The 27,495-nt window shown below is 39.1% G+C and overlaps 1 protein-coding gene across 1 annotated transcript in view; it reads right to left on the bottom strand.

The window, feature by feature from the left end:
* plppr4a (phospholipid phosphatase related 4a) overlaps positions 1-26,529 on the bottom strand; it is a 37,133-nt gene extending 10,604 nt beyond the window's left edge. Inside the window, exons 1-10 of the mRNA XM_067529038.1 lie at positions 26,044-26,529; positions 16,222-16,407; positions 13,482-13,611; positions 13,132-13,327; positions 8,926-8,983; positions 8,635-8,808; positions 6,391-6,526; positions 5,105-5,333; positions 1,598-2,213; positions 334-487 (exon numbers count right to left, since the gene is read on the bottom strand). Of these exons, the coding sequence (XP_067385139.1) occupies positions 334-487; positions 1,598-2,213; positions 5,105-5,333; positions 6,391-6,526; positions 8,635-8,808; positions 8,926-8,983; positions 13,132-13,327; positions 13,482-13,611; positions 16,222-16,407; positions 26,044-26,127 (1,963 nt within the window). The 5' untranslated portion in view covers positions 26,128-26,529. The remainder of the gene's footprint in view (positions 1-333; positions 488-1,597; positions 2,214-5,104; positions 5,334-6,390; positions 6,527-8,634; positions 8,809-8,925; positions 8,984-13,131; positions 13,328-13,481; positions 13,612-16,221; positions 16,408-26,043) is intronic.
* Between the last annotated feature and the right edge of the window lie 966 nt (positions 26,530-27,495).

Raw genomic sequence — 27,495 nt, forward strand, 5'->3', positions numbered from 1 at the left:
AACAGTACAATATTATAGCTTTAAGTACTGAACTGCATTAAGCCAACTGAAAATGCATTCTACCTGCTAAAGAAGAGACAGAAGGGAGACAGCCCCACCCCTAAATCAAAGATCAACTGAAGGAAACTGCAGTAAAAGTCTAAAAATGCATATATTCTATGTGATTTAATTCACACACTGGTTTAAATACCATCAAATAAAAACTGAAATTCTGAACTTTTGTCTCACACTCATCTTTTGATCTTAAACTCAAATCTTCAGAGTACAGCAAATACAAACAATTACTCTTGTTGTTTCAAGGGGACTGTTCGTTACTCTGTTAGCAGTACTCACCTCCTCCCATTGCTCCTGTGGTGGACGCAGGTGGTGATGGGTCCTGATCCGTCAGGGCTCGGTACCTGATGGATCCAGTGCAGCTGACGGTACTTCCACCATCCTCTGACCGAGGAGAGTGAAGCAGACCCTGCTGCTTGGATAAGGCTATCACCTGTTAAACGAGAAATATTGCAAAATATGAGCTATTCTTAATAATGCAGCAAAATAAATCTTCTAACAACTAACATCTTCAACAAAATAATCTACAGTAAATCTAAAGATGATTTAAATGATTTTGAATGTGACATGGTTGTTGATGCCAGATGGGCTGGTCTGAGTGATTCAGAAACTGCTGATCTAGTAAGATTTTCATACTCAACTATATCTAGAGTTTACAGAGAATAGTCTAAAAAAAAGAGAAAGTATCCAGTGAGCAGCAGTTTTCTAGGTGAAATGCCTTGTTGATGGCTGAGTGAGAGGATAATGTCCTTTGGTTTAAGCTGATATAAAGGCAATGTATTGTGCTCTGAATGCACAACATGTCAAATCTTGAAGCAGATGGACAAAACCCGCAGATGGCATAACAGGGTCAGCTAAGAACAGGAAACTGAGGCTTCAATTCATAAGTGCTCATTGAAAACGTTGTCGTGTCTGATAAGTCTTGCTTTCTGCTGTGGCATTAAGACGGCACGGTCCAAATTTAGTGTAAACAACAAGAAAGTATGGATCTATCCTTCTATCAACGGATCAGTCTGGTGCTGTTGGTGGCGTAATATGTGGGTAATATCTTCTTTGCACACTTTGGGCCCATTAGTACCAAATGAGCATTGTTTAAATGTCACAGTTTTTCTGAGAATTGTTGCTGACGACGTCATCCATTTATAACCAACAGCCTGCTAAATCACAAAGCTGAAATCATCTCAAAGTGGTTTGACATAACTGGTACTCAAATGGCCTCCACAGTTGCCAGATCTCAATCCAAAAGAGCAGCTTTGTGAAATGGCGGAAGCACAGATTCACATTATGGTTGTGCAGCCGACAAACAAAACTGCATGACACAATATGGAACAAAATCTCTATGAATGTTTCCAAAATATTAAGTCAAAACGAATTAAGGCAGTACTGAAGGCAACAATGGGTCCAACCTGGTTCCAGTGAATAATAAAGTGGTCAGTAATTGTATACTGCATAAAAGTGTAAGCTCAGTTATTGTAAATTAATTTTACTTAAGAGACATGACAGGTGTAATATGGGAATAAAGGAGGTATAAACGATAACTCACCTGCATAAGACGAGGCTGTCCTCCAGCACTGAGTGGCCTGCAGGGGATAGTGGTCTTCTCAGTGACTCTCAGCCACTTTTCCCTCACTGACCCACCCCCATCCATAATGCTGTCCTCTGATTCGCTCTCCTGATCCTTGCAGGTAGGGTTCTCCTCTTCAGGAATGTGAACCAACTGAGAAGAACCAGGCCGGGACTGGATAGACACTCTGGCCCCTCCGGCCATTCCACTGCTGCCATTATGACCCATGTGATTATGATTAGTCATAGGAACAGAGCTAGCTGCTAGCTTCATGTATTGCACTGGGATGTGGGCTCCAGCACGCAGCTCTGTTTCTTGGCCAGTGACTAAAGGTATGTGGGCTCCACTACGGAGCTCTGCCTCCAGACCCATGGTAGAAGGTTCAGATGAGCAGCGTAGCTCCATGTTCCTCTGAGGAGACGAGGAGGAGGCTGGTCTTATTCCATCCATTACCTGCAGGGACAGCTTTCTGTTGTCATTCTTATTCTTCCACTGGCTGAGCAGCTGCTTGGATCGAGTCGAGTCCATTGAAGCGTGGATTGAGGTGTGACGCCGAGGAATGCGACCCTCTTCTTGTGAGGAGCCACCATGGGACCTGGATTAATAACAAGGGTATAGAGCAGGGGTCACCAACCTTTTTGAAACTGAGAGCTACTTCTTGGGCACCGATTAATGCGTAGGGCTACCAGTTTAATACCCCCCTTTGAAATAAATGTGCTCAATTTGCCTAAATTATGTTATTAATAATTAATTAAATTAATGATATTCATCTATGTGAAGACAGATCACGTTAATGATTTCTCACAATAACTATCAAATGTGATTTAAAAAAAGAATAGCAACAAAAAAATGTGACGCAACTTATTGGTAAGTGGTGCTATGGTGAGCTATTTTTAGAACAGGCCCGCGTGCTACTCATGTGGTCCTTGGGGGCAACCACGGGCACCATGTTGGTGACCCCTGGTATAGAGCCTGGTGGGTGTCATGGAGAGAACAACTAACAAACTAATTTAAATACACAAATTACTAATTCATACAGTGGTGTGAAAAGTCTTGTGATTTTTTTCTCTTTCAGAGTTCAGGGTACTCCAAAAAATTTATTTTTATTCCTTTTGAACAATTCTGAGGTTGACTTATTCTTATTACCCCTAATCAACCATATCTTCCTAAGTTTTCTCTTAAATTTGTACTTACTAAAAGGTGATTTCTACAGTGGCCCTGAGAGCTCAAAGCACTACAATTTGAGAAAACACATGCAAATAGACAAAAACACAAGCAAATATACAAAGACTTCACCAATTTGACAACACAGGCGCAGCATTAAGAAACACGCTGCAAAAAGCCACAACACAACTAAACTTTTGGCCGCCCTGTTTAAAAAGAATGAGGGAGCCAAAACATTTTAAAATAATACACTTAATAAAACTCCACTGGATGAGTTGTCACTATGCTCTTGGACTAATTTGGAAGGTCAGCCACTTCTAGAAAGTTAGGTTATTGTTTCAAGTCTTCTCCATTTGTAGATTGTGTCTTTCACTATTGATCTGTGGAGTCTTAAATGGTCTGCACTTAAAATGGTCTGCACTTATATAGCGCTTTTCTACCTATTGGCACTCAAAGCGCTTTACACTGCTTCTTATTTACCCAATCACACTCACAATCACACACACATTCATACACCGATGGGGGAGGTGCTATGCAGCTGGCCAACACTCACCGGGAGCAACTAAGTTGGGGTTCAGTGTCTTGCTCATGGACACTTCGACATGTGACCGGAGGAGCCAGGGATTGAACCAACAACTGTGAGATTGGTGGCCAACCGCTCTACCTTCCTGCGCCACAGTCGCCCATCTTAGAGCCTTATAAACAGCATTTGTAACCCTCCTCACAATTATGGATTGCAGTTGGTTGCCAATGGCCTAGTTGGTATAACTTCAACTACATCATCTTGCTTATATTGTGTTGCACAGGTAGCTTTTTCTTTTATGGTAGATCTGGTTGGAATATCTGAAACTGTTTAGTTACACACAGGAGGGGAAAAAATCTAAAGCGCAGGTGGATCTCAAGTGGGATCTGGAGAGTGGCCAATCAGTCACCACAAATCAAATAAAAAATCAAATCTTCTCAAACATCACTACTTACAATTCTTTAACTTCAATGAGTTCTTATGAATATGAACATGAACGGTTTTTCTTAACATGGCTTCTCTTGCCTACATCTTGCTGCCAGAGACCTGGCAGCGCTTCCTCTCACATAGGTGAGGCACACTTGGCTTGAAGGAGGAAGCAGTAGAGACCCTCAGTATGGCTAGAAGATGATCGTCAGTAAGTCTGTACCTGTACTTGGACTTATTGAAGATCAAGTTTGAGAAAAACTTTTCGCACTAATATGTGCTCACAAAAAGGCACAGGCTCAGGGGAGCCGAGGGTCAATTCTCTCAAAAATTGCCCAAGCTTGTCTGCTTTTCCACTCACCTCCCTGAACTTGGCTTTGAGGTCAGAGTTGCACTGCAGGACAATGAGCTCCATTTGAAGCACAGAAGGGGCATCTTGCACATTAAAGAAGAAGGGGTCATGTCTTTCATGATGACATGAACATCATAACATTTGTAGATGGTAAAAAGTACCAGGATAGCGAGCACAAAAAAAGTGATTGCTACCGGGCTGTTCATTATCAGCTGGGACAGTGGGACACCATTATTTATTAATAATATACAAACAATAGGATGCAGCACCGGAGGCGTTATTTACTGGCTTTTATTTTCTATAATAGCACCACGGATTCAGCGGTACGTCCTAGCCAACACCGATGTTCCGTTGACTATATAAATGACGCGGGTAAAAACCCAATAAAGCTCCAGCCTGACTATGAAGCGGGACAGCGGGTGGGAGCTGGCCCCATCGGAGGTCCACTCCCCTCGGTGACATCGTCAATGGAACATCAGTGTTGGTCCTTAAATTGCAGATTCGTCATGATAACAAATAGTCCGCATGGACAGTGGCGATCATATTGCCATCAACTTTCAAACAAATCAGCCCATTTGAAAGTTTGAGACCCCTGCCCTAGAGAATTATGTACCTTGGCTAGACTTTCAGGAGCTAAAGAAACACTTCTGGAGTTTTCTGGAGGTTGCACAGTGGGTGAGTGAAGTATCTTGTCATGGTCTAAGCACATGTGGTGCTTTCTAATTCCTTCTGTTTGTTTGAGAACTTTTGGTGACTGTGTTGAGATGCATATATTACAATGGACTTAGCATTGTTTACTTAAGGGAACATCTAAAATACTTGCTATTAGCCCTTCAAAAGGCACTTCTGTTCCCAGGATAGACCTGAAACTCTCAAGAAGGTGGAGGGGCAGAGCTGCATTGAAGTGCAGAGAGAATCTGGCACAATGTTTCTCCATTAAAATGAAGGAGTTATATGTTCCAGTTTGGAACGTGGCTGAATGAACCAAGACGGAAAATACACACAGGATTAGAACAGTTACCTTGGAAGTGTGCTGCTGCTGAAGGTCATCATGTTGTCACGGTTGCCTAGAGGACTGGATGGAGTCAGCACCTCCACCTCAGCACTCGCTCTCTTCAGATTGGTCATAGAAGGCTCTCGGTAGGAGGAGCTCCGTGTCAGGATGGGCAGTGGTAGGTCCGAGGACAAGGTGTGGGAAGAGGTCCTAGTGATGATGGGCTCTGATTGGCCTGGAGCCAGGGTGTGGTGGCCTATCAGAGAACATCAAAGAAAGGTAAAACCATTAATGACAAAGGAAAAATAGATTTTATATTCGTGTAAAGTGGGCGGGTCTAAAAACATAACGAAAGGTCAGATAAGTAGTGAACACTAAAGTGAACACTTGAGGTCTATGCTTTAATTCTGAAAGAAGCTTAGTAATTGGACCATTAGTACCATGGAATGATGTGTCAATTTTGATTATTCCGTTTTTAATCTGTCTCTAGTAGTACCACCAATGTTTTGGAAAACATAAAGTACTAAATCATTGGAATAGCCCTTTAAAGAATAAAAAGCCACCAATAAGAATTCACCAGCACTGTGTAGTTATTGCTACCTTAAGGTCTAATCTCTTTCGCTAAGAATAAATAACAATTTTTGTTTAGGGATGCAGTTTATACTGCCTTTAATATTAGGTATTGGCCTGTGTCAGTTCCTATTCAACCCTTACATTTACCTAGATAAATATTAACTACATATACATCTGATAATTGGGAAAATCTGAGACACTGTATATTGGGAACACTATATATAATTATTTACTGGATCCAAATACTGGAGGCAAAACATATTATGTTTAAAATGTAAAAAAATTATCTCATGATATAATTTTAAAAATAATATTATCTGTAAAATAAGGTAGGTTCCACAAATTACATCAGCTAATATGAGCAATTAGTGCTTATGGTGGCTTTTTTATTTTTTCCAACATGTTGAGATTAAATATTTTAAGTTGGCACAGAGAGACTCAGCAGTATCTGACAATATGAGTTTAAATTAGTTTTAGTATTAGACTAAATAGTTGTTGTATAAAAGCACTGTTGTAATCAAATTCACAATTCAAGGTCATTATTAATATATTGCATTTCACTCTTAAAATCACTACATTGTTGGCACAGTGTGACTGTTCTCATTAGCATGTCCAAACTCAGCCATCTGGGTCTGAGCAGAAGATAACCAGGATCCTCCAGTCATATGAGGGTTAGCAGTAGACACATTAGGGAGATGTAATCTGTAATTCTTAGAGACACCTGGCAGGCATGTTTTTACCTTGATGGCTGTTGCTTACTGCTGTGTGGCTGACATTGGGCAGGGAGGAGAGTGGGGGTTCTCTTAGTATTGGGGGAGATGGTCGACTTCTAGACCGATCCTCACTTGGCTGGAAATTTCCCACTGCATACAAACCCTGCATACATACAAACACACACACACATACATACAGTGAGACACAGAGAAGCAAAGGACATAGGATAAAGCATGAAACACAGTTGGGCAAATCCACTTTCAGGTGGCAGCCATGTCAGCTCCTCAGTACTGTGCCAAAAGCCTTTACTGAAGAGAAGATGTAACATGTAATTTTTAGCAAAAACATGTGGAGTTTGAATAAAGTAAAGTCAAAATTACATTTTAGAGCAAGTGATCAACGGATTGTCCACTATGGCTACTGGCAGAAAGCAATGACAAATGCAGAATACGGATCAGAATAAATAAAGCATGATGGTGCTTAAAATCATATTGTGTCTTGCATTTTGTGATATAGATTGGCACCAATGGCAGTGTGTGTGTGTGTGTCTGTGTGTGTGTGTGTGTGTCTGCTCAAGTGTAACTGCTATAGTTCAGCTCATGTTTGTGTATGTGCTATCAGGATGTGTCTATCTGAGTGTGTGGGCTGGAGGGTACTGGTGTGTGGGAGGTGTTATCCTGTATGAGTATCCACCAGTTTCTACACAAGAGTAGAACATCCATGTCTCCTAACAGTTCATAAAGCTGCACTGAATCACATGTCCTGCAGTGAAAAAATTACATCAAAATAACTTGTATTCTGCAGAACTTGCAGTAATCGTTTGAAAAACTTCCTGTGCCACAGAAATAAAAAACTGGCAGTTAATGCTTTACATATGATAGGAAAACATTGATTTGAAGGTATGTACAGTATCCATTATATCTGCGTTATTTAACAGGTCAAAAGCAGTTCTAGATTATTTAAATTTTATTTGCAAGTAACTTGGGTTAATAGCACTTCTGCTTCACATTAAGTTGCCAGTTAACCCAGTGTAACAGAGGAATGAGGGAGGAATGGCTGTAGGTGGTGTGTCCACACAGTGTGATGCAATGGTTCAGGGACATGGAGGAGACTGAAGCCGGCTCAGTACGGCATTGGAGGTGACCATGATTGTAAGGAGAACTGAATACTCAAGTTCAAAGACAATGCCTTGTTCATTTTTATGAAAACTGCTCACTTGGCATACAGTACCGGAACATCAATGCCAATTTATTTGTTTTTGCTGTACAGCAAAGACATTAGGGTTTAAGTGTATGATGGATATGGGACAAAACAAACTTTTGTATCAGATGACCCAAAATGTAAGGCAGGAAACGCATTGAAACGCATTACTGACAGATGTATCTTGTGGCATACAAAAAAATTAGGTGCAGCACCAAATTAACATAGAAATGAATTTAGGGAACATACAATACAATCGTGACAGTTGTCAAACTGTAATTAATTTCTTGTCATTTCTCTTTGTTCATTCCCCCCGATAGCTATCTTCAAAGTCATGAAGTATTTTAGATTCTGCAAAAACAATGAGAGGAGTCTTTATAAACCAATGGCAGTAAGTAAAACATCCAGCTCCAGCTGTAAGTTTACCAGGATTAATGACTGTCACTCATTAATGCAATGCGTTTAATTAAAAGCAAAAACACTCAGTCACAGTGAAGTTAACTGAGCAATAAGTTTAATAGAATTATCATTATTAACAGTGTTAGCAGCTTCTTCCACAACACATTAGTTGATAACTGGACAATAACTTAATGTCACTGTCATACGATACTGACTCAGGAAATAATGTAACATCAAACAACAACAAGTCTGTAGCATTTCAGTTAAAACACATCCCAGCATCGAGTCAGAAGGTCCTGCAGCATGTTGAGACACTAGGCTACTGTAGAAATGAATACACTTGAGTATACACAATCCTGCATTGGAAACTTTACACTATTGCAGCTGGTGAAGGTGGAGCTGATTTTAAGCAATTTTATTATTATTATTCAATTATGGTGAATCCATAATAATACATCGGCATTTATTAGTCATATTTTCAAGATAGTCATTTTAACATGTTTATTTTTCCTGTGTATAAGTTATAGTTATCCACATACTGTATTTTTATGTGGTGAAATTAATAGATTTATTTACTTCTGAGTTGGCCACTACCCTATGACTGACTGATTTGGACAGTCATAAAAACCTGTAAGAAACCCTTTTAACATTTGTAACTCATTGATTGTTACCAGATAAACGGCGATGGCTGCTCCAAGTAACCATCCGCAGTAGACATCGACGGGGTGGTTTCTAAACTGAATGATCCTGGTTAAGCCAGCCAGGATGGCCAGCATGACGAAGGAGAACACCAGGAGAGGTTTCAACAGCTTAGCAGAGTCTGTCAGCACTGTGTTGAAGTACATCTGAAATACAGTTTTACATGGGTAAGAATTAGATTTTAAAATTGGATGATTTCATGCAAAATTTTATGTGAAATAGTCAGACAGACATAATGTTTAAACATGTCTGTCTACACTCACTGAGATGTAGACAGCAGCAAAGGCAGCAAGAGTCGCATGCTGGGAAGGGAAAGACTTCCTATAAAAAGAGAAAGACAATGTATTCTTTAGGTTAATTATCATTTTCAGACAGCAAAGGACAATACTGAATATTCATCTGCAACAACAAAGTGACTTTCAAAGAAACTTAGAGGTGTGTGTGTATCAGCTCCAGCAGGTGTTTAATAAATGCAGTGAGCAGGAAGGATAAAGGACAAAGTGAAAGCTGAAAAGTGAAAGTAGCCCAATTATTACAAAAGTGAACTGTATGCTCATGAGCTAGCATGCTAATATAATATAATATTTTATAAGAGGTGCTGTTAGGCTACAACTACAAAATTGTACAATAAAAGCTAGAGAGCAGCTTAGTGCACTGAAAGCCAAAGGTGGATCTGATTTAACTCAAACAATACCACAATAGGTGATAGTCTTCTAGGTATAAAACATCACATTTAAATTGGGGCTTTCTGAAGACTTATTTTTTCCAGAGCCTATAATAATGACCCTAATTACAGTTTACATAGACTCATCATGAACAAGACTTTGAATGGCTTTAAATAATTTAACATGAAGCCAGATGTAGTGGACCACATTCTCTGATTTTTTTTATTTATTAAAGATTTAATTTGTATAATCATTTGATCTTTTTTTTTTTATCTACACAGTATAAATGTCTTAAATTTAATTAGATCACAGAAGAAAAACATATCCAGTCATCTGGCACAGATGTATTGTGCAAGATCCATCCTTTCACTGTCACATTCAAAGGATCGAGAATCTAGGAACCCTTCCTATTCCACCATGATCAGGAGACTTGTTTAAACTGATACACCTTTATTTGTTTCCCATATGCATACATTTGCATATAAACCTATTAACATAACAGTGAAATCACCAGCCTAATACTGTTTGGGTCCCACTTTGCCAGCTGTGATCCCTCAAGGCATGGACACCACAAGACCTCTAAAGGTTCTCTCTGGTATGTAGCACACAGATGTCAGAAACATATCATTTAAGTCCTGTATAGGCCAGCATACACTTAATAACTACAGAGCCATGTATGAATGTGATTTGCTCTGGATTTTTTTGCGCGTCTAAAGTGCAGATGTCAAACTATATGGCGGTTTTTGAATGGCATCCAAAGGCCAAGTAAAACCAGAGTTATGATAAATGGTTCGCTTGTCTTCAATCGCGCATCAATTAGGAGGCATCTAGCGATGCTTCGAATATCCTAACCTTTTTCTTGCTCGAAAACGAAGTCCCCCATGGTAAAGCTGCTGATGTCTATCAGCAAAAACACTAGTGTGGTTTTAAAACAATGGCCAAATGAAAAAAAATAATTGTCAGTGAGGTTGTGCTGAAAGAATGACACCAACTATTGGCCGCCAACTATTTGTTTTAAAGTGAAATATAAAGGTTAAATCAAAAGTATTAAAAAATGACCAGATATACCCTAGATTCAAGATGGTTAAACTTAAAATTTACAGCCAACATTGATGACCAATGATGTCACAACAGAGACTTACAGTGACTACAGGTACAGTATACCTGAATTTAGATTCATTTTACAAAGTTATTTTACTTCCATGGGCACTCTGAGTGCTGTATCACTATGCAGTTCCGTGCACAGCAACCTGTGATGTCTTTTGACACCTGGTTAATGTTATTCATTTGGGTGTATAAGGGCATACGGGTAGCAACACTCCACAAGTAATTAAACAACAGGTAAGTATACTGTAGTACCCAATAAGTAGCTAAGTAAAAATTTGAAAAGCAAAATGTAAAAAGTTCAGCGGAAACAGACAGATTCCAGGCTTGCTTATACCAGTTAAATTGTTACTGTTTGAAATTACTGTATGTAACAATGAGACACTTAAATCCACTTACTACAGTCTAACTATTTGTTAATGGTCTTTATGTATTACTATCTGAGCTCCTGAGATCTAGGCAAAGAGCTCTGCTTTTGTGTCCTCTGGGTACTCTGATTTATTATCACATCATTCCAATCACTAAAAGCTGTGTGCTTTATAATGGGATGGGAAAAGGCTGAATAATACGAAAAAAATAATCACATTGCAATTTTTACATTATATATACTGTAATATTGGGACTGTGTTTGTTGTAGTGAGTTTTGTTTAAAGTTCCCTATTCTTCGTGTATTTTCACTATGCTCTACACAGCTCAGGAATTTTAGTCTGGCTGAAGTACATGCATGAAGACATGCTGCTGCTTTAATGTCAGCCTTGGTCACTGTGTTGAGGGGATCATACCTTCCCCAAGTAAATTCCCAGTGGCTTTTTGTTTTGCGCAGCATTTAAAAATGTGTGAAAACAACAATTGTTCAATTCAGAGTTTGTTTCTTCTCATCGTGCCTTTGTGGGTTTTCTGCGGGCCTCTCAAGTGTCCACTCATGTAAAAAAAATGCACAATAATTGATGATTTTTTTAAATTAAAGGTTTGTATTACACTACTGTTTCCTCTCCAAATAGCTTCTTAATCCGCTCTTAGCATCTTTTTTCTCTTTTCATTTCTGTTAATGTAGTAATTGAGTGGTTGTTCCTCTTTGGTATGTATGTATTACTCTACATTACACAATATCTTAATTTGGAAAGTCATGCTAGATAAACAGGTGAGTGTTTGCCGGTGATGTTTATCTATAGCAGCCTGTTAACAAATGTATGTTGCTGTGAAATTAGCTACAGACGGATTTCTGAGTTGGAAGAGGAAAAAAAAGGATGAAAAGGAGCAAGGAATGGTCAAACAGCTGCCATAGTAAGAAGAAATCAAGCAGGAACAACACCTGGAAAACTGGAGAGTCTGTGCACAGAACAGTAAAACAAACTCCAGAACAGGAGGAAAGCTTAAGTGACGAACAGAGGAAAGCAGCAGGAGGGGCACGTTTTACCTAAGTAAGATGATGCTATAAACACTGGAAATAGCTTTTATCACTTTCCTTTTCATCTCCTCACTGATACTGTGCTGTGTTCACATTGTTATTTTCTCTTCTGCTTTCTTCTATTCTGCTGAAGCTGCCTGGTACTTCATTTGCTAGAAAATGGGCACAATGAGCTCAGCCGGGACAACCAGAGGCAGAGCATTAAGAGACGCTGTGATGCTTACTGGAAGAAAAATGCAACAATAAAGAAGTGCTGAGAATGAAAGAAGATGAACACTTCAAAAGTGGACAGTTGATCACAAGGTTAGCATCTCCAACTCTCCCACAGACAAGCCCAAGAACACAGGGTGCATTTGGGAGAATAGTGAATAGTGAATAGTGAACAGAATTTTCACTACAAACAATTTTTACTTTAAAAAGATGTAGTTTAAATTCTAAATTTCACTTCAACAACAAACAAAAAAATTAATGTTCATTATATGCCACTGTTGGGCCAACAGATAAACTCTAGATTATAAAATTATTGCATTTTATTCCACTGAACCGTCTCCATCAACTGTCCCCACACAGAGGCATAGGCTCTCTGCTCATTTATGTAAATCTTAAACCTGAATTATATACTATACCATTTTGTGTCTTTTAGCAGCCATATTGTGATATTGTAATTTACTTTTTTCCCCCAAGTAGATAAATGAAGATGTGCCACATGGTCTCATGACTTTTGGTACCCCTTAGATCTTAAAATGTGGTTTAAGAATTGCATGGCAATAGTAATATATAATTTGCTCAGTCCTAGAGAAAAGATATTGAACATGAAGTAAAAAAAATTTAATTAACACGCTGAACCAGGTAATTCCACTAATTCTCTTATCTGTGCTTATTTGAAATATAGTGGGTAGTGTATGTGGCTATTAGTTTTTTCACTGTTTTAAAATGGATTAACCATCTATGAGTGCATGATTTGTTACCAGCCTGTCCAGCAAAATGACAGGGTTCATGTTGGGTGACTGGGAAATTTTGGTTAAGTGTTCTAATTAAACCCAATAACGTCTTGTAATCAGGTTCTTAGGAGTTTGGAGAATACAAAAATAAAATAAATATCAGTTAAATAAAACTGTAAATGTTTCATATGAATGCAATCGAAACGAATTGAACAGAATTGAAATGGAACACAGAATCACAACTGAATCAGGAGACCTTTGGTAAGATCCAGCACAACTCAACACATCCACACACATCCTCTGATACAGTAACTTACATCCTGTCCCACAGTCAGTAAAATAAAGCCCTACCTCCCAGCATTAATGAGCCCAATGTCCTGTCCAGAGCAGATATCCTCCAGAATAAAAGCTTCATCACAGGTGGACATGTTTATGTGGGTCAAGTTTGGTTTGCACACATCCAGCCAGTAAGGGGTGTGCTGACCAGTAGACAGCTGGAGAATATCAGTTATAAGTGCCGTCACACACAGGCCGAAGATATGAACACCTGTGAAAAATAAAACATTTTGCACTATTCTGACCAAAATATTTGAATTCTATTACTGTTCCAGCCCCTTTGTTTATTTTTGTTTCTAAGGTTTGTTGCAATCACTAAAACATATCTAAAATTAGTTGTTGGTATAATGCATGTGTGCTCCCACCTATGAAGCGAACAGCCCTGCGAATGTAGGAGTTGAAATTACAGCCTGCAGCGTTAATGTTGGCCTCAGTCCGTGCAGTGGAGGACCTCCTGGACAGATAGCAGTACAGAATGGCCTCTCCGATCAGGATCTAAAGAGAGATACAGAAACAGAAAAGAGTGCTAGCAATTAAGATCTCACCAGATACATTCTCCTGACACTGATCTGCTGAATTAATTAAATATATTGCTGCAGCATTTGTGGTTGCTAATAACCTGCAGTTTTGCCACAAAGGACTTTACAGTCTGTACAACAATAACGCCTTCTGTCCTGAGGCCTTCAAAGGAGAAACAGCTCAAAATGAAATATGTGGCTGAAATTTTCAGAATAAGCTGATTTGTTTACAAAATCAAGAATGAAATTATTTTTTAAAAGACGCAGCAAAATTTGGTTAAAAGACAAGAAGGGAAGTTAGACCAGATAAAAAAGGTAAACAGTACAAATCAAATGACAGAGTTATTTATAACGGTTACATGCGGTCTCTCAAATAATGTGATTTCTTAAACATCATGTAATCAGTTTAGAACAGTTGAAATGAGAAGAAATTGCTGCTAAATACCTTCTGGAGAACAACTTAAGAGTGCCAGAGAAATGTCAAGGGGAAGTTCATGATACTTTCACATTTTGTTAAGCAAAATAATATTGATCGATGAACACCATTTTATGACTTTAAAGCCTAAATACAATTGACAGAAGTAAAAGATTATGGTTAGGCTACAAACTAATTATACCACTATCACATGACTTTAAGTTAACCACCAATAAACTTCCAAATTATTTGATTTAAGCTATCTGCACTTTTATAGTGCTTTTCTACCTAGTGGCACTCAAAGTGCCTTACACATGTTCTCATTTACCCATTCACAGTCAGTGATAAGCGAGCTGCTATGCAGCTGGGCAACACTCACTGGGAGCAAGTTGTGATTCGGTGTCTTGCTCAAGGACAGTTCAACATGTGACAGAAGGAGCAGGGGATTGAACCAACAACTGCAGGATTGGTGGATGCTCGCGCTACCTTCCTGCACTACAGTCATTAATTTTGAACTTTGTTACTATGGAACTACTTTGAGGAGTACATGTGATCTATAAGATGACATTAAATTTCTCCCTGCTTTCCCTTTATTAAAATCTGTCTCTTTTGCTTAAACAGACCTCTAGAGGACGTCTTTTTTAATTCAAATGATGTCATGTAAAGCAGTTCTAAAGTAGCAGATGGACCAAGACTTCATCCTCTGTTTTTAAACAGCAAGCTGAGGGTATTTTATTGCATCGCCATGCCAGATTGAAGTAAGTGTTCGTATAGGGAATGGGTACTTCCCCAACTAAAACTACAGAATGCAGAAAAATCTGTGATGTCACCTTTTAAGTCCTTTGCTTACATATCTGTTTTTACAAGTTTCCCACCTCACCTAACAGTAAAAACCTTTTTTGCAATAGTTCAACTTATTTTACATGGTATGTAATATCAAGATGAAAATGCATATGGTCAGTAGGAATACTTGTAGACTGAAGATGAATTGTACAACGTAACAATTGTGGTGCATTTATTTATTATATTTTTTTTTCTGACTAAACAGAATTTTACAGCTCTGTATATCTGCCCTATCCCATCTAAAGCAATAATGGCAGGATCTATCAGTGTTAAATGGACCCAGACAATAAAGCAGAAATGTAGCAATTTTATTAGTTCTTGGTAAAATAGGGATTTGACGTGCACTGCAGAGGGGACTGGGGAATACAGGTAACTGCTCGGAGATCTAAAAAAAAAAGGAGAAGTTAAGTAATTTATGAAACAGAGATTATCTATGGTGACAGAGGTATTATAGCATTGTGAAGGAGTGGAGATCCTCTGCAGTGGAACAAGGAGACTGGACGGAGAGAGAGCCAGCACAGGTGAGGAGGTGAGGGGTAAAGGAGAACTAAGGGCGGCTGAGAATATGAGGAAAAAAGGGTAAGAACAAAAGGCATATGCAAAGTAGCAGCAAAAAACAGAATGATATAAAAATCCACAGCGGAGCACCAATCAGGGAGGTAAAGCAGAAGCTTCCATGAAGAACTTGGATCCAATGGCCAGACAAAAACAAACAATTGACCACAGGTAAGACGGGCAAAACTCAGGAGGGGAAAAACAGGTTGAAAACTCACGGGAGATGAGAAGACATTCTGGCAGTAAGGAGCAGATGAGCATATAAAGGGGTGAAGTAAGTTGAGACTAATTAGACAGAGCAGCAGGGAGCGAGAGACAGAGGGAGATCAGAGTGGAGAGGAGAGATAGTTGTGACCACCAGGGCAACACAGATTTATAGTAGTCCAACCTAGAAGTAACAAATGCAGACAGGATAAGACAGGATGTGACAGGATTCTCCTAATTTTGGCAATGTTCTGTATAAACGGAAGAAGTCTGATCTAGATATTTGTTTTATATGTGAGGTAAAGGACAAATCCTCGTAAAAAAAAAAAAAAACTAATAACAAATTTGAATTTTAACATTTAAACCAACCAAGTGCAGTTCCTTTAATCCAAATTAAATGTTGTGACTCAGTCACCTGGTTTATTTACTTGACGCCCAGTTTACAGAAACAGACCTCCAGCTTAGTTGGGGACAGTAGCTGTGCTACTGCCTGCATGTATGATTCACAGTCCCTTAAACCAACCACATGTAAACAATACTGTGAGGTCCAGTTTGGGAGGGTTTACTCACGGTAACAGTGGGAGCAGCAAAGGCCAAACTGAAGAGTAGAGGCAGTGGGCAGACTTCCTGTCTGGGCAGGATGTAGGGCAGAGACAGACTGCGGTCATTACAGCTGTACCCAGAATGCACCGGTTGGAAAATATCTGTCAGCTCCAAGAAGTAAAGACTGATAACAGAGGATGCCAGGATAGGGAGCTGCGGTAAAGAATAAAGAATAATACAAACCCATTAGGAAACTGTACTGTAAAGCACTGGAAATGCAAAATCTTTGATAGTAGTGCTAGAGTTTCAATACTGATTCAAAATCAATATTTTTTCTATTATATAAATTTAAACATGTTATTTTTTATCATTTTTAACAGATCATTTTGGGGGTCTGTTGGCTCAATGGTAGAGCATTGGGTTGGGATGCAGAAGGCCTTGAGCTGAAGTAAAGCAATACTTCAAAACTGAATGGATCAAAAATAATTATCCTCCTCCATAAAGATTCATTCCTAATTTTCATCTATCAATTATCTGTGACTGCTTATCTTCTTCAGGGTCACAGGGGGCTGGAGCCTATCCCAGCTGTCACTAAGAGGTGGAGTCCATCCTGGAAAGTTCTCAAGTCTATCTCAGGGCCAAATATACATACACAGACATACAGTGAATCACACTCACATTTACACCTACTAGCAATTTAGAGTCACCAATGAACCTCACATGAATGTCTTTTGACTGCAGGAAGAAACTGGAGTACATGAAGGAAACCCACACAAGCATGGGGAGAACCTGCAAACTCAGAAAGTCCACGGTCAGCAGGTAGGTTACAACCAGGGACCTTCCATCTATAAGGCAGCAGTGCTAACCACTTCACCACTGTGGTAAAACTAATCAGCAAAAGTTTTAATTACAGTTTAGTTGTTAATTTTATAGGTTAATAATAAGAAAAACAAAAACAAAAAAAAGATCTATGGGGTGGATAAAGGTAATGGCAGGGGCCCTTTTGTGCTATTTAAAATATTTGGAGTGCCACTGAAAACTGCACCTGTTGTAACATCACACCTAACTGTAAAATCTGAAATTGCCAGCTGCTACGCTGAGGGCATGCAGAGCACTACGCAGCATACACATTTTCTATTAACTGAGTTTGTATTGCAAACAGGTTCCTCCTCTTCACATTCAAGATCATCACTATAAAATGATTGTCCTAAAGAGCTTTTAGACACAATACAAAGCCCTGTTGTGCTTTAAAACCCATTATGTGCAATGGATTACACCGTGCAACAGCAGTGTAAGCAAGGTGCCTGCTCAGCATAATGTTCCCTGAGTAATATGACACAAGTTCTGGGACGTCAAAAGGAAAGATGTATTATAGAAATTGATTTTAATTAAAGAACTCATGTGAGTGTGTGTTTTGAAAATGCAATATTTTTTGCAGGTAGACAATATGTGTAAACAGTGTAGGTGTATTCTCTCTCAGTAGCTCCACACATGTATTTCATTTTCTTACTTAAAATAACACATCTATACAATGATTTTGTATACTGTATTTTCTTATTACAGAAGACCTACCAAAATGCAGTGACTAGTCCTAGAAAAAAGATTGAAAATTCCACCTTTTTTGTTTAGAACCCAGCAGCCAGTGCAGCGCAAGTCAATGTGGTGTCGGAAAGACCCTCTACCTTATATAGCCCTCCAGTGGCTTCTATTCCTGAAGTGCAGTTGCAGCATAAAGAAAAATACATTATTCATTTAGGCAATTTCCATTGACTAGAGGCCACACAAGCCAGTTAGAGAAGGGGCTCAGTAAATGCTATGTTAAGAAATTCAAAAAATGGCCGGCTGGAAGGGGACTCTGGGCTGTTTGTAAAGAGGGATTTAAGAGAAATCTAAACAATTTTGGTTAAGGTCATATATATGATTAACAAACACATACACAGCAAGATATTACCCAAACATGACTGTTCCCAAAGTTACTGCATTAAGCTTTTCTGTTATTCTGCCATTTCAACTATTAATTGAGGGCCTGAACATGCTTGCTGTGGAGGATTGCATGTGAGCTCACGCAAGCCCCACTTTTATTCGCATTGTTGCTCTTGACACTGTAGTTGGTGCTGTTGATGAGTTCACAGCAGAAGCTGCTGTATAGTAGTGCAAATGTTCTTTGTACAAACTTTAAGGTTTTGGTATGTAAACATTGTACAACACATTTGCTGAGTTCTGCTTGCTTTTATGTTGTTCTTGGTCTTAAGAAACAAATTAGTTATTTTTTTACTATAGGTGCATGTTGGAAGGGGGCGGGGAAGGACGTGGTGGGGTCAGCATTCTCTCTGACCACTTAGCCAATCACATTCTGCAGGTGAATGGCTGCAGCAAGCATGAATCTGGCTTAAGTGACCTGGCTGTTTGCCTGAATCTTGTTGCATCTGTTAGTGAGATGGAGCCAGTTTAACTGCCTCCAGCATTGCTGTGCCGTAACTTTACAGTGCAAATGTAGTTGTAGTCCTAGAGTACAAAGCACTGCAGAACCTCAACTGAAAGGAAATAACAATAGAGCTCCAGGCATTATGTGACTGGTTTAGTTGCCATGTCAGCAGAAATAGCAGAAGCATTTCAGTGGTACTGAAAAGCTTCTGGTACTGGTACTCACGGTGCACTTTAATTCCAAAGACAGTTAATGCTATCTATAAAAACTATAGATTCAACAGTACCTACACCTATAATTCCTCTGAGTTGTCTTTCACAAGTAATGAATCCTGGGTTTCCTGCTTACTGTGGTTCCCTCCTACCATCCCAACACTTTAGTTTCATTGGTTTATCTAAAGTCCTTGGAGGTAGCATAAGCAGTTATTTGTGAATATGTGAATATATAATAGCGGCTGTAGCTCGGTTGGTAAAGCAGTTGTCCACGAACCGCAGGGTCAGTGGTTTGATCCCTGGTGTCGAGGTGTCCTTAGGCAAGACACTGACCCAAAAGTTGCTCACCGTTGGCTCAGGTGAGCATCTTGCATGGCAACCACCGCCATCGATATGTGAGTGTGTGTGTGTGAATGGGAATCAACATTGTAAAGCGCTTTGGATAAGTGGCCTTTTACCGTATGTGTCAGCCCTGTAAAATGCCTGCTATTCTGTACAGGGTGTACCTCGCCTTGTACAATTTCAGCTGGGATAAGCTGCAAAACTCTACAGGTAGTTGGATAAAATATCCATGACAACTCTCCAGTCCTGCAGCATTCAGGCATTTACTACATCAACTATTTACTATTTTGCCCTTTAAAAGCTGTCAAACACCTGAAGGGTACTAATGAATGAACCCAAATTTGTTATGAATACCAAGCTTTAGAGTCTATGTTGCCAGTTACAATACATGGTTCTCCAAAATCAAATGACCCCAGTAAGCCATCAGTATAACAGAAATGATGGGGAACCCATTATGTTAGGAACCCACTGCAAATGCATAGTTTCTATAGCTATTCAGGTAATAATAATGTACCAATGGACGATCAGAAGATAGGTTTAACCTCAAAATAAGGCACATAGACTACATTGACTATAGAATCCTTAAAAAGAGAGCCATAGCCAGGACATCAACTTTAAAACATACAACAGACTATGGACCATTCTGTTTGCCAAAAGCTGTTATACAGAACCCAAGACAAATCTTTATGATAAGTGAACAAGAGATGTCAGCGTATCAGAGTTACAAGACCAAGCAGGCACTGTATTTGAACGCATATCTCTGTTCAAAGAACAAGCACCAACCCTGTGTCTGAAAGGTTACGTTCCAATGTAACTATGTAAACTGCAAATGCAAAACATTTTTGTGGGTAACGTAGACACTGAATGATTATGTTCTAATGCAACCTATTTTTCTGAATGAACCAAAAAGTACTAGCGTACATTTATTAATGGAAACAAGTTGCAGGAAGAATAGTGGCTGAATGAACTGCAGGTCTATGATTTCAAATACACCATTGTGTGTTTAGACTTAGCCAACAACCAAAAAATAATGATAATCTTTGATTTAAACAATACTCGTAAAATCTTCACCAGCACAGGTGATTTGAAGCATCCATGTTGTCAGTATTTAATGGAATGCAAATGCAAGATGCTATCCCGTGTGCAGTATTTTTTCAATAGCATGTTTGTATCCACTAGTGACGGAAGAGAAACAACTCTGAGCTACCTTTCGAGAATCACTATACGAACAACGGCTGCTGCCTGCTTTGATCTCAACATCCACAAGTGTCACCATGTTTTCTGCTATGTGCAAAAATGCAAATTCACAAAAAAGAGGGTCTTTTTTTGCCCAGCGATGGTTAGGCCCTAGTTAATTCCTCCAGACATACACATGTATATGAACAATGACACCAATGACATATTGGGGACACATTTTTATTCACATTATTATTCAGTCTAAACGTTAATGTCTTTAAGCAGAAAAACTTGACTGGGCAAAAGTAATCGCACTCTTGTCTTGATTCTTTATAAGCCTCCTTTTGCAGCAATTCCCTCTTGACTAAGTCTTTCTAAGCTTCTGTGGGAAGCATGACAGTCAATATGGTTTTCAGGAAGCTTTTTCTCATTCTCACAAGAAAATCCTACAAAATCCAAACATTTAATTATAGCTCAATTAATATGCTAATACGATTGCATTGATCTTTTTATTTTTAAAAAGCCTAATCCTCATTCTAAAACATGATTTTGATGCAGGAATCATTTCCACAATATTTCTGCTAAAAGATAAAACAGATCGTTCTGGTGTAGGAGGTTTTACAAAACAGTTTCATAGATGTCAGTCAATAGTACCTGCTTCCTACCCTGAGGAGCTGCTCATCCACCTACAAGAATTTCAATACTCTGCCTTTGATAACTTTGGAGGAAACACATTCATTTTAAAAATTTGTTTAATCATCAGTACTGGTTATTACCAACGGTTTTTACGAGCCTGTTGGTCATAGTTTGAGTCATAAACAGACTGGACTGTAGCCTGCTTCAACTCAACTAAAATATTGCTGAATGGCCTGCTTTCATAGCAAGAGGCATGATGTAATGAAGTGTTTATGCATGAATTGTCAAGATGCAGCTAACAAATCATGCAAGAAGAAAAAGAGTGCCTAAAGAAGTTAGTTAATTTATTTTTCTAAATTTCACAAACCGTTGCATGTAATTGAAATTTTTACATTTCAATTACATTTTAAAATTTGGGGTTCTAAATAATCAATGCATCACTATCTCAAAACATCACTATACTCAAAATAAATAATATTTTCTTACTGCTTTATCTACTGAACCTTGTTATCAGTATTTATTATATTCAGTACAACATCTGGTCATTGTAGAAGAGCTGTACAATTATTTTCTTTCAGCCCCATGTGGGTGGGAAGCCAGGAGGCTCAACTGAAATATAGGGGTGTGTTTCTATCTCTCTCAAACAACATGATACCCCTCTCAATACATGGTCCTCAATTTAATAGAAAAACTAAACTGTGACAAACTGTGAAGCATGTCTGTTTCAGCAATTCATTTGACATATGTTCGAATAACTTGACCAAGGTTTCTGGATATGGTGCTTACAATCGTCTGCACTGCAAAGTGACCTCGCCATCCCTTTCTAAATGCACTGTTTAAGTCACTGGTTAGTTTGTATTCATAAAGCCATTGTAGGTAAACATGTCTTTGCAAATGGATTATACAAAGCTCACTGTCCAATCAGAATCTTAGATCACAATCTTCTGCTCCCTGTTTCTAGTGTAAAAGCACAGATGGGAAAAAAGGTTTTCTCTCTGCAAACTATTTCTAGACACTTGGAATAGTAGGAATAATAAAAGTTTGTAATAGGACACAGCTTGTCCGTTTTGTGACATTTATACAAGCAGTGCAGAACTGTCTCATACAGGACTGAACATGATAGCAGACCTTGATACACAGCTAACATTAAGACCTGACACCCTACTGCTGTTGGTATTTGAAAAGTTTTAGCTTTTAGCTTTGGTTTTAGTAAATTTTGAGTAATGTTGCAGGTTTCTACCTCAACCTGTAAACAAACTAAGTCCCCTGGTTTATCTGGTGTCTTATATATTATATCACACTGGATAAACTCAACTTGTGGCTGTAAATCTCTGTTCGATAGTCATAACAAGATCCGGTTAAATAAATGTTAAAAATTAAAATCATAAATAAACTGTGCAATAAAACTGTGCTAAATAGTTGCTTGGTGTACTGATTTACTGTGCTCAAACGTAAGGCACATCTGCTACAGCTACAAGGGAGAAAACTGTACATTAGTGTAAATCCCATAGCTACTATATTTTATACTGGCAATTAGGTCTTTTGTAGTAAGTCACCGTATTGTCTTCAATTCCCTGGGTTGTACTATAACCAAGCAGACATATGTGATACAGTGAATAAACCATAATGATCATTATATAAACAAATCAAGCAAAAGCCGACTGGCCACTGTGCACACAAGGGATGTTTTTCTCTCCTTAACAACTCTAGCCATGAACACACAGATATAAAAATACACCCCATTCAGAGGGCCATGTTGCCTAGCAGCCAGTTAGTGGGTAGGATGGTGTGATACTGTGTGAGATAGAAAATGTTCGAGACATAGAGCAGCTCTGTCAGTAAGAGAAAGAAGAAACAAGTAGCAATTCTGAGAAATTTGGAATATTTGTCAATGTACAAAAAAGCAAAAACAATTTGCCCGATATCAAATACTCCTGATGTGCTGGTTTGGTTTTCTCACCAGAATATACATTAATATTGATTCTGGAAAAAATCTATACTTAATGAAGCTCTGTTTACAGTTTAAATATTTCAAGAAAAGCATAAAATCAGCAAAAAGTATGTGCCAAAGGGCTTTTCCCTTATTAGTCACTCCTCCATAATTCAGTGTGTGGAATGCATAGTATACAGCATTCTTTATGGCTTAGTGGGATCGTAATCATGTTCTGGCTCCAGGTGAGGCTTTTGACACATGCATGCACTGAGCCAAAGGCAGGAAAACACGCATGTATGTTCGTGTGATAGAGCTAAAAAATATCACCTAATCATCTGTTGACTTACAAATGCATACACAAGTGTAACAGAGTGGGAGCACTTTGCAGTGATTCTCAGATGGACTGTCAGTGTTCCCTTCCCATTTCATCCCACTGGTGTGTTTGCAGTGCATGTCTTACATTATGGCCAATATCAGGCAATACATAATTTCCTGTACTGACACAACAGTATTGACATACAGTGTTGTGTAACAACAGCATTGTTCCCCTTCGTGTCCAAGCTTAACAGGAGCTCATTTCATTTTCCTCATAACCCTCATTTTTGAACAGTTTTTATACATTCGTGGGGTTGTTCAACTCCGGAGTCAAAAGAAAATGCTGAAAATGACCCATATTAAACACAGCAACAGTCCATACAATACAATATTCAATAATTGTTTAAATCATATTTAATTTCTTTAGCTCTTACTTCTCAAATGTGACTATTTGCTGTTCACTTAGAGCTATGCCTCACTGTATCCAGTGTTATGGGTTACAACAAAATAAAATACTTCATAATCAGAAAAATAATCTACTACTACTCTCCTTTCGGCTTATCTCGTGTGTTCGGGGTCGCCACAGCGGATCATTGTCCGCATGTTGATTTGGCACAGTTTTTACGCCGGATGCCCTTCCTGACGCAACCATCCCCAATTTCTACCGGGCTTGGACCGGCACTGCATCGCTGGGGAGGGGAAATGGGCTGTTAGGGGTTCAGGGTCTTGCCCAGGGACACTTCGACATATAGCCAGGGCCGGGGATCGAACCACTCACCCTGTGGTCCGTAAGCAACTGCCTTTACCAACTGAGCTATATAATACAATTATAATAATAAACACATACCTAATGTAGCAGTAATAGTAATAATAATAATAATAATAATAATAATAATAATAATAATAATAATAATAATAATAATAATAATAAAAGTAAACCTTTCCAAAAATGGTGGAACACATTGGATGACTGTACTAAAGACATGACACCTGTTGACAAGGAGGCAAATAATAACGTTTTTGAGCTTATTTAATTTGTATAGTTTTTATGATGGTATATATTTTTTATAAATCACTGTGTTGTCACATGAGTGTATGTCACATGTGGACAAAAATATTACTGAATATTATTATTTTAGTATCATTACTCATACTGTTACCACGAAAATATTTGTAAATACCGAGATACTTCTATAGACTTGCTTTAGCTCACGGTGACACAATGCAAGAAGACTGAAGATATCACTTTGGCTTCTGAGAAGTATCACCTTTTAACAATAAATTATTTCAATAAGAGTATCAATAAGAAAATGATGACATGTTGCAGCCCTGTTCAAGATGGCCAGAAATTAAGACATTTAAACTACGATGTTAGCCTTACCCCACTTTGCCCATAGTGATGTAGACACTGGTTTGACGGTTTTTATTCTTATTTCAATGGGTTATTAACGGGAGCTGTCTGTATTTGTCATTGTATGGCCTGCCAATACATTTTTCAGTCTACACTCTGTTAGTTGTGGCAAGAGGCTGTTAACCTGCTTGAACTCCAAATTCCACACCTGATGATGCAAGCAGAGGCTGAGCTGCAGCAAGCGAGAGTCAACACAGAGTTTCCATCATTTCTACCATTTAAATCTGTCAAACCAGTAACATGGAACTGGGGCAATCTTGGTGCTGCTCTGTCCATGGTTGCCTGCATCTTGAGGTGGAGGGACAGAGAAGGGCTGCCACTGTAGTAGTACAAAGTGTAAAAAGTCTGCTTACAACAAGTACATAAGGATTAGTGTGAAGTGCAATGTATGATGGGGGAAATACTGCACAATTCATCCTAAAAAGTAATCATATTTTATCCCTGCCAGTGAGTGTGAAGTAATAGAAAATACACTGTCATGTGTTCATACTGAATCATGATGCTCCTAAAGTGAACGAAATGTAGGTTATTTTCAAACAAAGACAATTCCAATGGGCCACTTCTACCACTCCTACTACTACTGACATGAACATTATTACTAATACTGTGAATAATTTCAAATGTTGAAAGAAGAGTAAATTCTCAGGTCTGCAGGAGAGCTGTTCCACAGTCTGGGGGCGTACCCACATGCAGCATCACTATAATCCTGGAGTGAGGAACAATTACTGGGAGACAGTCAGTGGAACACAGTGATCTGTCAGGGACAGGCTAAACCATGGCCATTCATTCTTAATATAATGATTAAATGGATATCGTGTAAAAATTGCATTAGGTCTGCTGGAGATCATTGTTAGAATAAACAAGCTGCATCCTTTCCCCCAAAACTGCTGTAGTATGCATGAAGAATCATAAGATCCTGTAGAGACTGCAGTGTCACTGGCTACAGAAACAGCAGGGTGCATAGAGATGAGGAGAATACAGATTCTAAGAATGCCCACATTAGAGCATCTGTGGCTCACTGTTATGTGGCATCTCTATAAAAATTGTGGCTTTGGCATGTTTAAGTATCCACGTACGATTTGCGCAATATGCTTAAGCCAGTTGTGGTATTCAGTGTGGTTGCTCTGCTCCTAGACTGGAGCCACAAACAGCTGACAGGTGAGAGTGAGAGACAGCCGCCAGACCTGGGATCTGTCGGCACCAAACATTCCCCTGTGCTGTTCTCCCTGAAAAGCCCAAAGGCACCAACACAACCAGACTGAATGAGGGAGGTCAGTGGCAGCCAGCTCAGCAGCCAGTCAGAGCGATTTACCACACACAAACTACAGCAGGAAGATGACATTACGGTAGCTGATGTTCAGTAGATAGATAGATAGATAGATAGACAGATATTATTCACCTCTACAAAATAAAAGCATGGTAGCAGAGTGACGCTGTCCTTGGTCTCCTTCCCGCCTTTCAGCCGCTCTTTGGCACGAGACATCGCGAGCGGGCGGTGGTCTCCCCCGTTGCCGGGAGACAGGGAGCTGTATTTGATTCCCGTCGTAATTTTGGCGAAATTCCGACCGAGTCCGGTTGCCCCAAACCCTTAACGGCGGACCTACATCGCCCAGCGGGGTGAGCTGGAAGGGTCCGTTAACGTTGTGTGTCCGTTGTCGCACCTGGAATGCGGGCTTCAAAAGAAGGTGTTAGCGCAGGACTTGGCTGGCTCCCCCCCGAGGCTGTCCGTCCTGTGTGTTCACAATAAATCTGGAGAGAAAATTCATCCTGCAAATGTTCCGAAGAGATGATTTACTCCAGCAACTCCTGGGTACATCACAAATTGCCACTCACTCCGCCTGCTCCAGCTCCGCTCTGCCGCAGCAGGTGAGTGCGGTTAGGTTGGCCAAAGCGCACACACACAAACATTTCCTGTTAACACTTTCAGAATAAATCAACCAACCAACTTTTTTTATGCACGTTCGCTTTCAATTCGAACAACAGCTCGACAGAGAATGTTGGACATATTTATGTGCAAACACAAGTAACAAGCTAATAGTTTTTTCATTTATTTTCGTGGTGGATTATTTTGGAAAAGTTAATACAGACCGTTTTAGCTATTTCTCGCTAACTTGACGTAAACGAGCAGCGGCCATGCGAAACAGATGATGTAATTGACGAGGTCTCACTCTGCACCTATTTATTAATGTCAGTAACAGTAAGTACCAGACGACACGTCCGGGCTAGCCTGTGTTACATTAGCCTTATTAATAATCTCTCATTCAGCAAATTTTCATCAGCATATTTATCAACATATTTACACACAGTAAAAATAACAAGAATGATTCACACCGACAGATTCATAAACAAAGTTGGGCAAAGGTCATTAAATACAACCTACACTAGGAGGTTTTATCAGCCTTAGTCAAAAAGCAAAGTGTGTTCCATTTTTCCATATTCTAATACCAAAAATAAACTATAGTACTGGCTATTAAAAGTTAAGATATTTGTGATTTTAGGCAGCTTTTCAATGATCTGGCATATTTTTATTTTAGCAGCTAAAGACTTCAGATCCTTTAAAAACTAGCTTCTACAAATGGTTTTCTCCCTGTCCCATTGCAATAACTATGGACCTAGTGGGAGGTATCACCCAAACACATGTGCAGTGGGAAACCAACAAAGAATGAATTAACTTAATGGGGGATTACTTTGACTCTGGTATGAAGTGTCCTTAAATATGTCCATGGGCCTACAGCACATGCAAATAATGTTTCTATTGCTGGCCCCACCTGTGCAAGACCCCAAACTTTTCTTAGAGATCAGGGAAAGTTTTAATGTTTTAGGGTTTAAGTTAAGTTTTGATATTTGGGGA

The sequence above is a fragment of the Channa argus genome, chromosome 14 (genome assembly GCF_033026475.1).
Source record: "Channa argus isolate prfri chromosome 14, Channa argus male v1.0, whole genome shotgun sequence".
NCBI classification, from domain to species: Eukaryota; Metazoa; Chordata; class Actinopteri; order Anabantiformes; family Channidae; genus Channa; species Channa argus.